The sequence below is a fragment of the Paralichthys olivaceus genome, chromosome 1, assembly GCF_024713975.1.
Source record: "Paralichthys olivaceus isolate ysfri-2021 chromosome 1, ASM2471397v2, whole genome shotgun sequence".
NCBI classification, from domain to species: domain Eukaryota; kingdom Metazoa; phylum Chordata; class Actinopteri; order Pleuronectiformes; family Paralichthyidae; genus Paralichthys; species Paralichthys olivaceus.
In genome coordinates this window covers 28,335,113-28,348,422 of record NC_091093.1, presented here as the reverse complement: position 1 = coordinate 28,348,422, position 13,310 = coordinate 28,335,113, and the positions used below count along the sequence as shown (strand labels likewise).

General features: G+C 43.6%; 1 protein-coding gene across 9 annotated transcripts in view; it reads left to right on the top strand.

The window, feature by feature from the left end:
- Positions 1–208: 208 nt before the first annotated feature.
- The window catches only part of kcnq1.1 (potassium voltage-gated channel, KQT-like subfamily, member 1.1), a 32,538-nt gene continuing 19,436 nt past the window's right edge, over positions 209–13,310 (top strand). For 2 of the 9 annotated variants that reach the window (XM_069527019.1, XM_069527025.1), the window contains exons 1-2: positions 209–789; positions 8,656–8,746. In XM_069527019.1, the coding sequence (XP_069383120.1) occupies positions 443–789; positions 8,656–8,746 (438 nt within the window). In that variant the 5' untranslated portion in view covers positions 209–442. The remainder of the gene's footprint in view (positions 790–8,655; positions 8,747–13,310) is intronic. The other 7 variants (XM_069527001.1, XM_069526993.1, XM_069527023.1 and 4 more) reach the window with 6 other exon arrangements.

Here is a 13,310-nt window from a genome sequence, read left to right as displayed (position 1 = left end):
CAGGGTTTACAAATATGTTGTGTGATTACTAATAATTAAGGGGAAAAGTCAGAGGTGATTTATACACACACACAGATCTGATCTCAGTTCTGAAAACAGTAAAAAGTCTTAGCAGCTGGTGGATGACAGCGCGGCGCCTGGCGCACACAGCTCTCCAGGCTGATAAGTGCTCTGACAGAGGCAGGGGACGTTCACTCAGGGCTGAGACTCGCCACATCCTCAGTAGCCCAGAGAGCTGTAAAGTTAAATTAAAGAAACACCATCCTGGTGATCTGGAGCATTAGTAACACGGTTAATGCTGCAGTTTTACGCGCCCTGGCGCGATCAGGCGCGCAGCAGAAGGTGAGCGCACATGGGCGCACATTTGTCCGTTTGAGTCAGTCACCGCAAAAATAACTGGGGGAAAGTTAACCCACCGACAGGAGAGAACCGGGAGGTTATCATGTCTGATTCCGGCCCCTGCCAGGGGAACTCACGGAGGTCTTCTGCTCTGGCACGTGGGAACAGACCACCGGATCTGGAGCTGTTGGAAACCACGTTTAACGACCCGGGGACACCAGTGGGCGACGACACGTTTCGAGACAAAATGCCAGGGGACGGTAACACCCCCACTCAGGCACCCCCCATCCACCTGCACCCCTACCTATCCCACCCTCGGATGTCTATGCGGATGTCGGTGTACAGCACCGGGGTCCGACCGGTCGTCACCCGCGCCTACATCCAAGGACGCGTGTACAACTTTCTGGAAAGGCCGTCTGGCTGGAAATGCTTCGTGTATCACTTCAGTGTGTGAGTGTTTTCATTTTCATAATCATCCTGATCCATGGGGTATTAAAGGATATAATTGCAACTCTAAGATCCTAATTAAACAGGGAGTTAATTGTGCATGTTGAGCCTTGAAGCGCTCCCTGCAAAGAACTGTTAATCCTGCGAATTTTAGACAGATGCTGCAGTGATACCACTGCACAACTGGGTGTCCCTCTAGAACTATAATAAGGATATCTGAGTCCAGTCACAGCAGATTATTAAAAAAAATGCCATATAATCCATCACGGGCAGAACCTCAGACCAAAAAAAGTTGGAGCACTAAAGGATCTTTCATCACTGAGCAATTAATTTTCCAGAGGGTCTGTGTTTTGAGTTCAGTGAGACTGTAGCACCAGAAGTTTTAAGCTAATCCAACCAGACAGGGAGGGTTTAACTGTGCTGCTCCTTCCTGACGGTGTGACAGGTGTGTGAGGCTATACTGCTGCTGAATGAAAATCTAAAACAAATAAATAAAGCTGGTAAGAAACATAAAGAACCAGTCTCATAAGGACACATCCAGCTTCACCATCCGGCTGAGAGACCAGTGGATCCAGACTGAAGTGCTCAGGAATGTGGGATGTGATCTCCCAGCTCGGCCCTGTGTGCACTCGCTGTCCCCACTTGCTGCCGCTGATAGCAGGCAGCTAAACTTGGCAGTGAGCGTGTGCTGTGGAGGAGGTAGCAGCGCTTTGTGGCGCTGCCACCCGGTGACCCTGCCGTGTCGGAGGGGACACGGGAAAACGCAGGCTGTCGGAGCAGGTTAGAGTCTCTGTGACTCTAAGGGAGCGTGAGCCAACACAGTGCAACTCACATACATTAACAAGTATAACTGGGCCGGACACACTAAGAGGGGAGCAAGTGGCTGCTATGATATCAGGAGAGATAGAACATTTTGAATATTATATTTATTAACCAGCAAGATGAGATGCCTTAACGCTTCTCGATGCAGATTTTAAGTTCCAGAAACGACACGACAAACGTACATATTAAAAATAAGCCACGATTTTATGAATGCGAAGCAAAAGTCGCAGGTCAAAGTTCACCAAAGTTGAACCCAGATTGGATGTGAACGGGAGGCGAAGTGTTGCCGAACTGCATTGTGGTTCCGTTGCATTGCTCGCATCGCTCACACGACAGAGCTTCAAGGGTTCATGCTGAAACGGTGGCACCAGCCAATCAAGCAAACAGTCAAGTGCAGGTGTGAGCCAATCAAATCACATGAATGTGAAAGTGGAGGCAGCTGGGGAACCTGCTGTGTTGTGGATTTTATTTCCTGTGTACTTCTCTTCAGCGTTGTATTGAGCGTTCATGTCACGACAGCTTAAAAGACGGCTATGTTGTGTCCAAGGACGAAACTGTTATGAAGCGAGACACACTAACCGCTGTCCAGGGTCAGCGGCTAATTTGACTTTCTTTGAATATGTACGATGGATAAATCTTTGTGTCACTTTCATCCCTGATGGTTGATAACTTTCTGCTCCTCAGCTCCAGCCAGACTGCAGCCATGTTTGCCCAGATTTTTAAAATCCTGCTTCCAATACAGACACGGCCGCATCGAGAGAAACTTCCCTGACTCCATCCTGATCACAAACTCTAAACCGTGAAAGCGACGCAGCCGTTTGTCATCTGAAGTTGTGCAAAACACAGAGGTCCATGCTCGAAATCCTGTTTCTCTCGGCTGACCGAGCTCGCGCACATGGGGCGAAGTTTAACAAAGCGGATCTTCAGACATCAAGTCTGCTGAAAACCAGCCAGGAAATTGCTTCTGCTAAGACAGTGCAGTCTTGAATGTGTCATTTGTGTGAGGGCTTCAGTCGACGTGAATGGGAGACAGAGCTAATATTCGCAGGACTGAAGTTTTATGAGATCGTATCTTTACCGACAAAGACGACAGGAAGCCCGACACTGAAATCCAATCAAAAACTTTAACAAACGCCCTGCACTGTTCATTCATTCAGAGTTACAGTTTTGTTAAATTTCATTAGGTAGTTTCAATTTCCGTTGTCTGGCATTTTCTTTTTCTAACAAAACTCTCCACACGAGCAGGTGTTTGTCGTGAGAACATGTGGCTGTGATGTCTTTAATCGTCCTCCTGGTTTTTTCGGGGTCAGTTCAGTGCCTTGTTTTGTTTGAGTACGAGAAAAGCAGTTAGGAACAAGCACGGCCTTATCGCTGACCCAGAACTCCAACGTCAGAGTCTTATCAGAGGTACCCTTGTGTGTGAGTATTTGCACATGCATATGTGTGTCGGCTTGTGTGTGTGTGTGTGGTGATACAGTCTGTGCACAGAGACTTTGCAAGTTCCTTTTATTACGAGACAAAGGCAGCAATGGTTCATTTCTCTGAAAAAAGAACAAGGCTTTTTGCAATTAATAAAACAATCCCCCACGCTCTCTTGATTAGCACTGTGGAATGAAAGAGCATTTCTCCATGTTTTATTGTTTGCTGGCTTAGCACCACTCGCCTGTTGTCAGCCTGCACAGTGCTGCAGCTTAGCAGTAAACGCAGTATTTTAGTGTGGAACAGCATGGATGCCTCCCACCTGCTGGTTGTAGACGAGTCGACCGGGAAGGTTAAGAGAAAACCCAAAATCAGATGGTGTATTTCAGAGCCCATGTTATGTCAAACAGTATCAAGCTGCAGGAAGCAAACGCAGACATAATTCTAATGATTTAAGAAGCAGGGGAAGAGTTCACGCCTGGTTATTCTTTTCAATTTGAGCAACATTTTTGACTCAAGCCGCCGTTGCTCTTATCCCATATTTTACAAACTGGGGGGAAAATAAATCTGTGCTTTTATCTTTTTTTGGGTTTTCTCCTGCCTCGCCTCGCTTCAAACATTATTCATTTGAGTCTGTTTTGCAAAACACAGGAGCTGAGATTCTTAACGGAGCGAAGAGACAAGGTCACTCGCTGTTTACTACCTTTTATCTTTGAGCTATTAACCCCACACACGCCACAGTTTTGGCTCGGGCCGTGACCGAGGCTCGTATCGACTGTCTAAATAGCAAACAAAAGTGGGGCTCCAGCCTTAAAGGTACAGTGTGTAGAATTTAGTGATATCTAGTGTTGAAGTCTCATGTTGCAGCTGAACACCCCTCACCTCACCCTCTCCTTCCAAACATGAAAAAGAACCTGTGGTGAACTTCAGTTGTCATAAAAACTCAAAAGGTGTTTAGTTTGTTCAGTCTGGACTAATGTGAAAAACATGGCGGCCTCCGTAGAGAGGGTCCCCTCCATGTAAATATAAAGTATTTAAATATAAAGGGAATTTTCTGGGGTAAAGAAAACTACATTTCATACAATTTAGATGAAACAAACTAGTGAAAACATCATGAGGATTATTCTACATTCTACACACTGGACCTTTAAACCTTCACTGTGATTACACCATTTAGTTTTATCTTTCATTACTGAATTCATCTTCCTGCGTTCTTCTGTCTTTCATCACTTGACAGCACATTATGCCTGTGATCAAAATAAAGGATGATTGTTGTTCCAAACAGGACATTTGATGGTAACCGCCAGTGACACGGTCAGCAGCGTCACTACCGACTCTCATCCCGTGCTCGGCTTTGTCTTTACACTCGCTGCACAGCAGACTGCAAGTGAATGTGTCCATCAATAATAGATAGGAGCGATGCTTTGAGCTTTTGTTTAGAGTTCAGTGGTGCCTATGTAGCCGAGCCAATGTATTATTTTGTCTGTTGCTACACCGAGCCCACTGGTGCCAGACAGTGACACAGGGCCTGTATTATCTATAGGCCTGGAAAGTAAAGCGAGTGAATTACGACGGTGCGGTTTGCAGGGAGCCACTGACGAGCCAGATAGTCTCGGATGGATTCAACGTGAAGCAGAAGCGTACGCTCAGCATACTGAGTGTATGTTTATTGGCATCTCAAATGCTCTGAAATAATTTAAGCAGAGCATCACTGACAAATTACAACCATTAGCACGGCGCGTGGAAAGTTTGATGTTTGTTTGCGTTTCTTTTGATCCTCTCTCAAACTGCCTCTGTCACATTTGAACTCCAGATTTTAGGAGGCACTCTGTGTCCTCACTGGTGGTCGGCTCTGCTCCGCTCAACAGACGGATGTGTGCTCGCTGACACGGGGAGGCAGGCTGCCTTCGTTTTGATGTCGTTTTGCAGAGGAACAAAACTACAGAGTCATTAGGCAGCGCTGTGTTGTCGACTTGTTCTGTTCTTTCAGACAGGACCAGCTGCTTTGTTAGCCTCGCTGCACACCAGCCCGTCTTCTCTGAGAGGGTCTCTCCTCGCTCTTTTATCTGTGTTGACGTGTGTCGTGCACATTCAAGTCCGCCTGTGTATGTGTGTGTTAGTTTAAAAAGGGGTATTTGGATTCTTGGCTAGTCTTCAATAAACTGTAGCTGTAGCGTGTGGTGATAAGGGCGTCCGTGGTGCAAACACAGACTGGAAACTATAACTCCCTGTGCACATAGTTTCCATCAAGTCTGCTCATATGGGCACGAGACAGCGGTTGTTTAGTTGCGTTTAAAACGATATCAACGAGACGTTTGTAGAGCGAATGCTTCCACCAACACGTGTCAAGATATGTCAGTTCCATACTTGGCTTCGTCAATGTCGTACTTCCACCTGGATCCCCTGATGATAGCTCCCGGATCGCCATGAAGTTTGGTTCAGATCAATGACTGTATAAATAGATCAAGGTCATGTGAAGCCAAATTATCCTGGATATGGGAGGGGCCATCTTGTGCTGGGGACATCATTTGGCATCTGCAACCTGAATATAAATACCGAATATAAAAACCAGACTGATCAGAAACCTGAGCACCTGAACATACATAAGTGTGATAACAATTACCTTTTTGTATACATGTACTTTAACTTTTTGTTGTGGTACATGTCCCATCCCTTAACATGGAGGAGGCAGGGAGTAAGACCTAAACTGCAGCCAGACATCGGGGGCTTCACGTCGTCCATTTTTTTTTGGTCTGTGCTTCTAGATATTCTCGCAATTGTGATTTTACCCTCTGCGATACTTTGTTTAGTGCTAATTAGAAAATGTCCACATGCCAACAACCTGTTAACTGAGACTGTGAACATCAATACATCAGCATGTTAGTACAGATGTCAGCGTTTACAGCTCCACTGTGCCCACATGAGCCTCACTGAGCCGCTCGCGTGGCTGCGTCCTCGAGGTCACAGGTTTCAAGAATGCGTAATTGTCGTGTCCCTAATTTGAACCTGGAAGCTGGTTGGAGTCTGGCTGCCTCGTCCAACTGCATCTCTTTGAATTCCAAAACAATACTGTGCCCCATTTACAGAAACAAGCAGGAAACACATTTAAAAATCCAGCTTTTTCCTCTATATTGTTCTGACTCATATTTCATTGAGCTTTTTCTTTTATAAAGAGGAAGCAAACAAAGTTGAATAGGTTTATTTGTATTTTTAGATCTTTAAAACGAACGACCCTTCTCAGGTCTACGAGCATGTCTGTGAACGTACAAGGCAGATTCAGGCAATAATGATAAAGCATTAGAAATGCTCACTGTGCTAAGGTCGTGAAATAAGAGGAGGCCGTTTGTGAATTCATTCAGAACTTCCGTCCTTCATCGCCACGTCTCTCGCCGCCGTGAATTAAAAGTTTGTCTTTGACCCAACTTGTCTGCAGAGTTTTCATCATCACATCATCTCATTCTTCATTTTCTGAGTCCGCTAACCGACAGACAGCTAAAGCACACAGTATAGGTCTAATAGCGGCGACGATGGTGCGTTAACAGAAGTAAAAACGAGGGCAGGCTGAAGCACACGAGCACAGGGTTATGAGTTTGAGAATGAGTGACTGCCGTCAGCACTGCTCTCCTGTTTTCATCCACCACCGTCAAATCAAACAGGAAATCTCACCCTAACTTGTATTTGCTGTTACACTAAATTCACAAGATGCTCTTTTTTTCCAAAATACAGTCATGCAAAGATTCTTCAAATATGTAAATTCTGATGGAAGTGGAATTTCTAAAGTTCACGTAAAACAAGTTAATGTCAATGCAGCTCGAAGCCTCCTCTGGAATAAATCAAATGTATTTCTTATAGTTATGTTGAGGAGATACAGATGCTGTTGAAACACATGTGACCTTGAGGGGGAATAAAGAGAATGTTAAAGAGAAGTTTAGTGTTTGTGGATCGTGTGTGTGTGTGTGTGTGTGTGTGCGTGTGTGTGTGCAAACCTTTTAGATTATTATTTGTTGAATTTATCAGGTGCTCTACATTCATATGCTGGAGTTCTAAAGGTTCGCAGTGTTTCCTCTGGAGGACCGTTTGCTTGAATTCACTCGAATACTTTTCCATGATAAAAATATCAAGTAATCTCATGTTGTGGTTTTTTATTTTTGAAAAGTGGTTCAGAAGTTTTTTTCTGTTTGAATCAAAGTCTGATGTGTTGACATAAACATCAGCTTAAAAAGTGGACCGAGGAGATTTGTGTTCTTTATGACCTGACTGTTGAATAGGTGTGGGTTTATCAGTTTGTTCATAACCAGGAGTCAGTTGGAGTTAATTCATAAAATAAAGCCGTTTTCACACTCTGAACTCCGGAAGATGTCCAAAGTGGAGTTTGCCTTTCATCCATTATCAAAGCGGCAGGGGATCCCGGAGCGTTCAGGTGAGGGGTGGAGCAGCAGACGGAGGCGGGATGTAAAATGTTTTTGTTTACAACACATCGACACCGGCGCCCGCTCTCTCGACATCTTTGTCTTCTACGTGTGTGGCACCGCATTTTCATCCTGAAATATATATGTTTGGATTTTTGTTGCGTGTTAAAAAGCATCATCGCCCCTCCCACTCGCTCTCTGTGAATCCTTCCGGAGGACCTCCTGCTGTGTTCTGCATGTCTGGAAGCGGCTTAAGAAAGAAACTCAGAAGAGCACATGGGCGACCTCTGCCAAAACCAAACAACTGTACATGTGATTGTCTAGTTCTTACTCTCAAGAATAAAAAAAAAAACAAGTGGTCCGATAAATGATTTATAGTCTCAGATCATAAATTTCAGCAAAATAAATACGTCTGATTTTTTGTAAGATGTGACGACCCGGCCTCTCTTCCTGTTTTATTTTGTCTCTGTCTGTGCTCATGAACTCCAGCTTCACTTCCTCCCTTTGTTCCTGAAACTGCTCACCACACCTGCACCTCCTCACCAATCGCTCCCTCAGTATAAATCACACCTGCTCCTACACCGCTGTCCTGCAGGTTGTCGCACTACTTCCTGTCCGACAGTCGTTCCTCATGTAGCCCTCCCGTGTGTGACTGTGGTCTGTTTTGATTTCTACTTGTGTCCTGTAAGTTTTGCTGCCTTGTTCTGTTTTCTTGAACTTTTAGCTTTTTTTGTGATTTTGTTTTATTTGAACTTTGCCTGATTTCTGCACGTGACTCTCTGTACTTCCTTCATTTATCACAGTATCTTTTTTACCTGAAAACTTTCTATGTTGCAGCGTTAAAGAAAGTAAAAGATAAATAAAAACAGACAAACTTTTATGCCGAAGCTCAACACTCCCCTTAAATTCAATCAAGCCTCACCAAATTTCACAGACTGATAAAAATCAGTGCTCTAAGTATACATGACAAATATACATACTTGTCTATATGATTTCATGAGCTATTCACAACAACCCTCCTGGATCTGCCCCCTTAATCGAATCAGCTCCAACAGTGAATGGGTTCTTCCTAATGTCACATGCATGTTCTAATAAAACTGGGGAAGCAGTTCTTGTGTAAACCTGCAGACGTTATGACAATCAGACCAACAGCAACATAAACCTTTAACACTATTTTAAAGAAGACTAATGTTTGAATCTTTTTTTCTTTCCTCTCCAGGTTTCTCATAGTTCTTGCTTGTCTGATCCTGAGTGTCCTCTCCACCATCGACCAGTACCAGGCTCTGGCTCACACAACACTCTTCTGGGTGGTGAGTGTTGAATTCGATTCATTTAAAAAAAACGTTGCACCTGGATTTAAACAATACAAATAAGATTATTGTCAAGTGTTTTAAAAGCACTGATCAGATCAGAGGGAGGCTTTGTCTTATGCATTGGTACAAACCCGACAAAATAAGAAACGCTGGTGATTTATCAGCTCAATAAGTTCACTTAGTTATCTACAGGTGTCTGCTGTTCGCTCACAGCTGGATGCATCTTTATCTTCAAATCCAGCAGAGTTTGCACATTGGACTCTGTGTCTCATTTCCAGTTTTCAGTCAATCTTTACTAAGAATCCTCAATTCAATGTTCTCCAAAAACTACCTGCGGCTCGATTTAGCCTCTGAGAGTGAACCTCCATCATCTGCTTTAAGAGTACCTGAGGAGGAAAGTGAACGTGGCCACAAATACAAGGAGTTTAAACACAGTAGAAGAAACAAACTGCTCCAACACCTGTGGTATACACACTCATAGATTATATATATTTATATATATATATAACTTGTGTTAATGGCTGTAATCGTTGGTCCAGATGTTTGTCCTGCCCATGCTCATATTTTAGATTTGTTCTGAGTTTGATAAGTTTCCTTTTCCGATGAATTATGTAGCATTACTCAGAAGTTACGCCACACCGGTAAGAAGCGGCGCTCGCAGGCACTCAGCGCTGCAGCTCTGGAGGCTTCCTGAAGAAGAGAGTGGTGGGGGGGGGGGTCTTAAAGAGCCCGGAGCTGATGATGCCTATTTCAGTCGGAGGCGTTGCATAACAGGCAGTTTGGGATAAATAAGCATTTTTCTTTGAACTGTGAATCACACAAAGCAACTCAAGTGGAATAAAATTACAGAGCGGGGACTGAGAATGACGTGTCTCCTTTAAGAAGTTAAGGAGGAGCTTTGTTCCCATTTCCTGTCAAATAGATCGTTTTGATGATATAGAAATGATAATGATGCTTAAACAACCATGCAGTTAACATACGGGCTCGTCTTACTCGACGTTGACAAACTTGTTTTAATAAGACACATGTTTAATCTGCAAGTTAACACAGATCCGCAGTAAATTTTCATCACATCCTCATATTTTTTCGAAAGGTGTTGCTGCAAAAATCAAGACCAAGACGTTGCTATAGAAACAAATATCAAATCTCAGTTTTCTCGTTTCAAAAGCAATTTCATGGATTGATTGACCTAACTACTGCCTCCCAAAAACAATTTAGGGACGCATCAGCTTTTTCTTTTCTATAAACAATTTCAGGGCGTCCCGCTGGCCCAAAGAGGGCAAAGGCATCGCCTGTAAAATCGATAGTAAAACTTAACCCTGAGACGCCTGTTTGGGTGATGGGTGAGTCATTGAAGCTCAGACGAGAGAAAAGCCAAAGACAGGATGGAGAGGGACGTGAGGATTTGTCATGGTGGAGGACTGGAGCGCGCCACGTGTGACAAGTTCACCTTGGCCTGCGGATAAAGGGATGAAACGGTCGTGGCGGTTCTCGAGCCGGCACGTCAGACTCTTAAGTGTTTAAGTTAGACCCGCAATTAAATGCAAGAGTTTGTATTTTGTCCCCAACATCACAATATAACGAGATGTGTTTTATGGTGAAATGTTTTGTTTTTTTTCCTGCCCTCAGTTCACCCTCTGGAGATATTTTTTAATCTTCTTATTCTTCTGCACAGATAATGCATAATTAATATTTACCAAGCTACTAAACCAACCAGAATCTCAAACATTCATCTTTTCAATCCTCCATCCCAAAGGGGTCGTTTTTGTACTTTCTGGTTAAGAGATTTGCTCTGACCCTGACACCCTTTCATTCTCTCACATCTCCGACCACAGAAGCGTCTGCCTTCCTTTCCTCCTTTCTTTCTTTCTTTCTCCTGCACACTCAAGGGTAACTCGGTTCTCACTCTGTTACGTGGAGATGCAGCAGCGGCGGGCAGTGTTTGCAGCTTTGTGTTTGGCCAGATGTCTGGAAGTTGGTTCAAGGGATTCACCTTCTCACAGTCATTTGTTTGCCCATGAGTAAAATTGAATTTGAACTATTAAGTTTTTTCATTTATACGTATTAAAAAAAGATTATTGCTACATTTCCTGACATGTTTTATTTCGTGGCCTCACAGATCGGTGAGTCACTCATAGATGCAAGTTACATTATTGACAAGGGAGGATGAACGAGGGGTTGAAGACGGAGGGAAGACGGGGTTCGCGATCGGGTGGTGTGAGGGGATGAATGTAATGTCGAACTGGGATCGATGATGGGTTCTGGTGGAACGATGCTGTGGAAAGGAACCCAGGAGAATCTGTGTGGGGGAAGGGATAAGGCGATGGATCCTGGTTTTACTGCCCCCCCCCCCCCCCCCCCCCCCCTGTGGTTCCTACGACGAGAGAGAAAAGGTGGGGGGTGAAAACTCAGAGAGGTAGTTGGTTGATTTATAATTTAACCTCTGATAATGGATGGATGATTTTTATAATCTGTTCTGGATCTGTCTATTCTTGCCAACTGTTCACAAGACGCCTCGAACATCCATTTGTTCCAGAGCTTTAAACTCTCATCACGTGATCAAGGTCAAAGTGTTCGAGCAACGGAAGACTTGAACTTCACCTGCATCAAAGGCTCAAAGCAAAATGTAGCCTCCGACTCTCTAGTGTAATTAAATTTGATCAAACTGTTTAAAGGAACACGTTCGCTGATCTGCTATCCTGCAAATTCCTCATAAAGAGAGAGAATACCACCGGCATCATGATGTGCAGCCGCAGCATTGTTTTTTAATTAATAGTGAAATAATTAAAAGTCCATTTTAACCTCTTGCACAAACTAAAACTGTCTCTTGCCAAAAGGGCAACAGATGGACAGAAGAAAACAATCTCAACCTACCATCTGTGAATCACACTCTAGAAATGGATTGTTTTTTTTATTAATAGAAGACATGTTTAAAATGAGCCAATGTGTTTTTTTTTTTTTTAGTTGTCTTCAGGTACAGACAAGTTAAATGAGGCCCTGCAGGACCCAATTAGACCGAGTGTAGTTTTGGACCCCGTCCCATTCTTCTCAGAACCGAGTGGACCCACGAGGACCCCGATCACATGATCTGCAGATGTAACGAGCACAGTCGTCGGGTGGTAGCCGCTCAAACTCTGCATTAGTGTGAGCACTTCTGGGATTTCTCTTCCATGCTGGCTCCTGATGTTGACCGTGGAAACAAATCTACATTATTATCAGATGTTGTCAGCAGATTTGTGATAATTAGTTATTTATGAGATCACAGTGACCTCTGACCTTTGACCCTTGACCACGAAAGTCCAGCTGGACCTTTGTGCCAAATCTGAAGAAATCCCTCAAGGTGTTTCTGATGTTTTGCAACTCCGAATAAAATGCATTTAACAGCAACACAGTGACCTTTGACCTCCGAAGATAAATCTAATCAGCTCATCCTGTCAGTTTGAGACAATTAACCCGAGCCTCTCCTGCGTTTACAGGAGACGGACGATCTCTCTGACTGTGGCGTCACCTGTGCACAGGCATGAAAACAACCATTTAGATTCTCCTCTAGTTTCCCTTTTCAACCTTGAGGCAGAAATCCTCGGTGAATAAATCAAGAAATACAAACATTTTAAACATTAGCTTCCAAGAGCACAATTGAACAAACTCTGAATTAACTTTGACGTTTGACGAGACGTGCGGTTCACTGATGTGTCAGTCTTTGGCTCTAATGAAGTAAAGCTCCTCAGACTATTCCCAGCTGATCACATCTCCTGCTCCACTACACAGATCACATCCTCCTTCTCTCTGCCACTCTCTTTCTCCCGTCATCCTCTGCAGGAGGATTGTGTCACCATTAGAAATCTACGAAAGGCTATTGATTTACTCTCAGACGGCTTCATTTGCAAATGCTTGTCAATTATTGAGAGACACGTGGGGGGGTAATCGCAGTCTCATTCACACCGGATCATTAAATGTAATTTTGTGCCGTACTTCATTTTTTAAAAGCAATTTGCCCTCGAGGAGAAGTGGAGGAAACTTGCATGGAATTGAAATAATGAAGCATTAATGGAGAAGCTCTGAGCTCCATGTTTAGCATCGGACACATGCTGTGTGGCTCGTTTCAGTAATTGTCATGTGGTTTAAAAATAATTAGGAGAATAACAGCCAGAAGAAAACTAGGGGACAATCCAGATGTGTATGTAAATATGAAGCTTTACCAGCAGCTGTTTATCTCAGCACTAAGAATAGAGAGAGTCAGTGCGGCTCAGTACGAGAGATAAAATAAATAAAAATAACAAATACAACTTTTATAATCACATCTTTGTACGGATTAAACCACGTTAACCAGTGCTGTCTTTTAAAACAACAAACTCATTTTGCACAAAATATAATTGTGACCAAACATGTGTAATAGTGATTCGATCTTGATTTGTGCTGCTTACACAAAATCATAATGTAATTTTACAGTTCGCCATGCAACCTGCAAATAGCTTTTCACTCAAATGCAGACCAGAGCAAGGTTTGTTACGACAGGAGACGCTGGAAACTCGACTTCCTTTGTCCACAGAGGCGTCCAAAT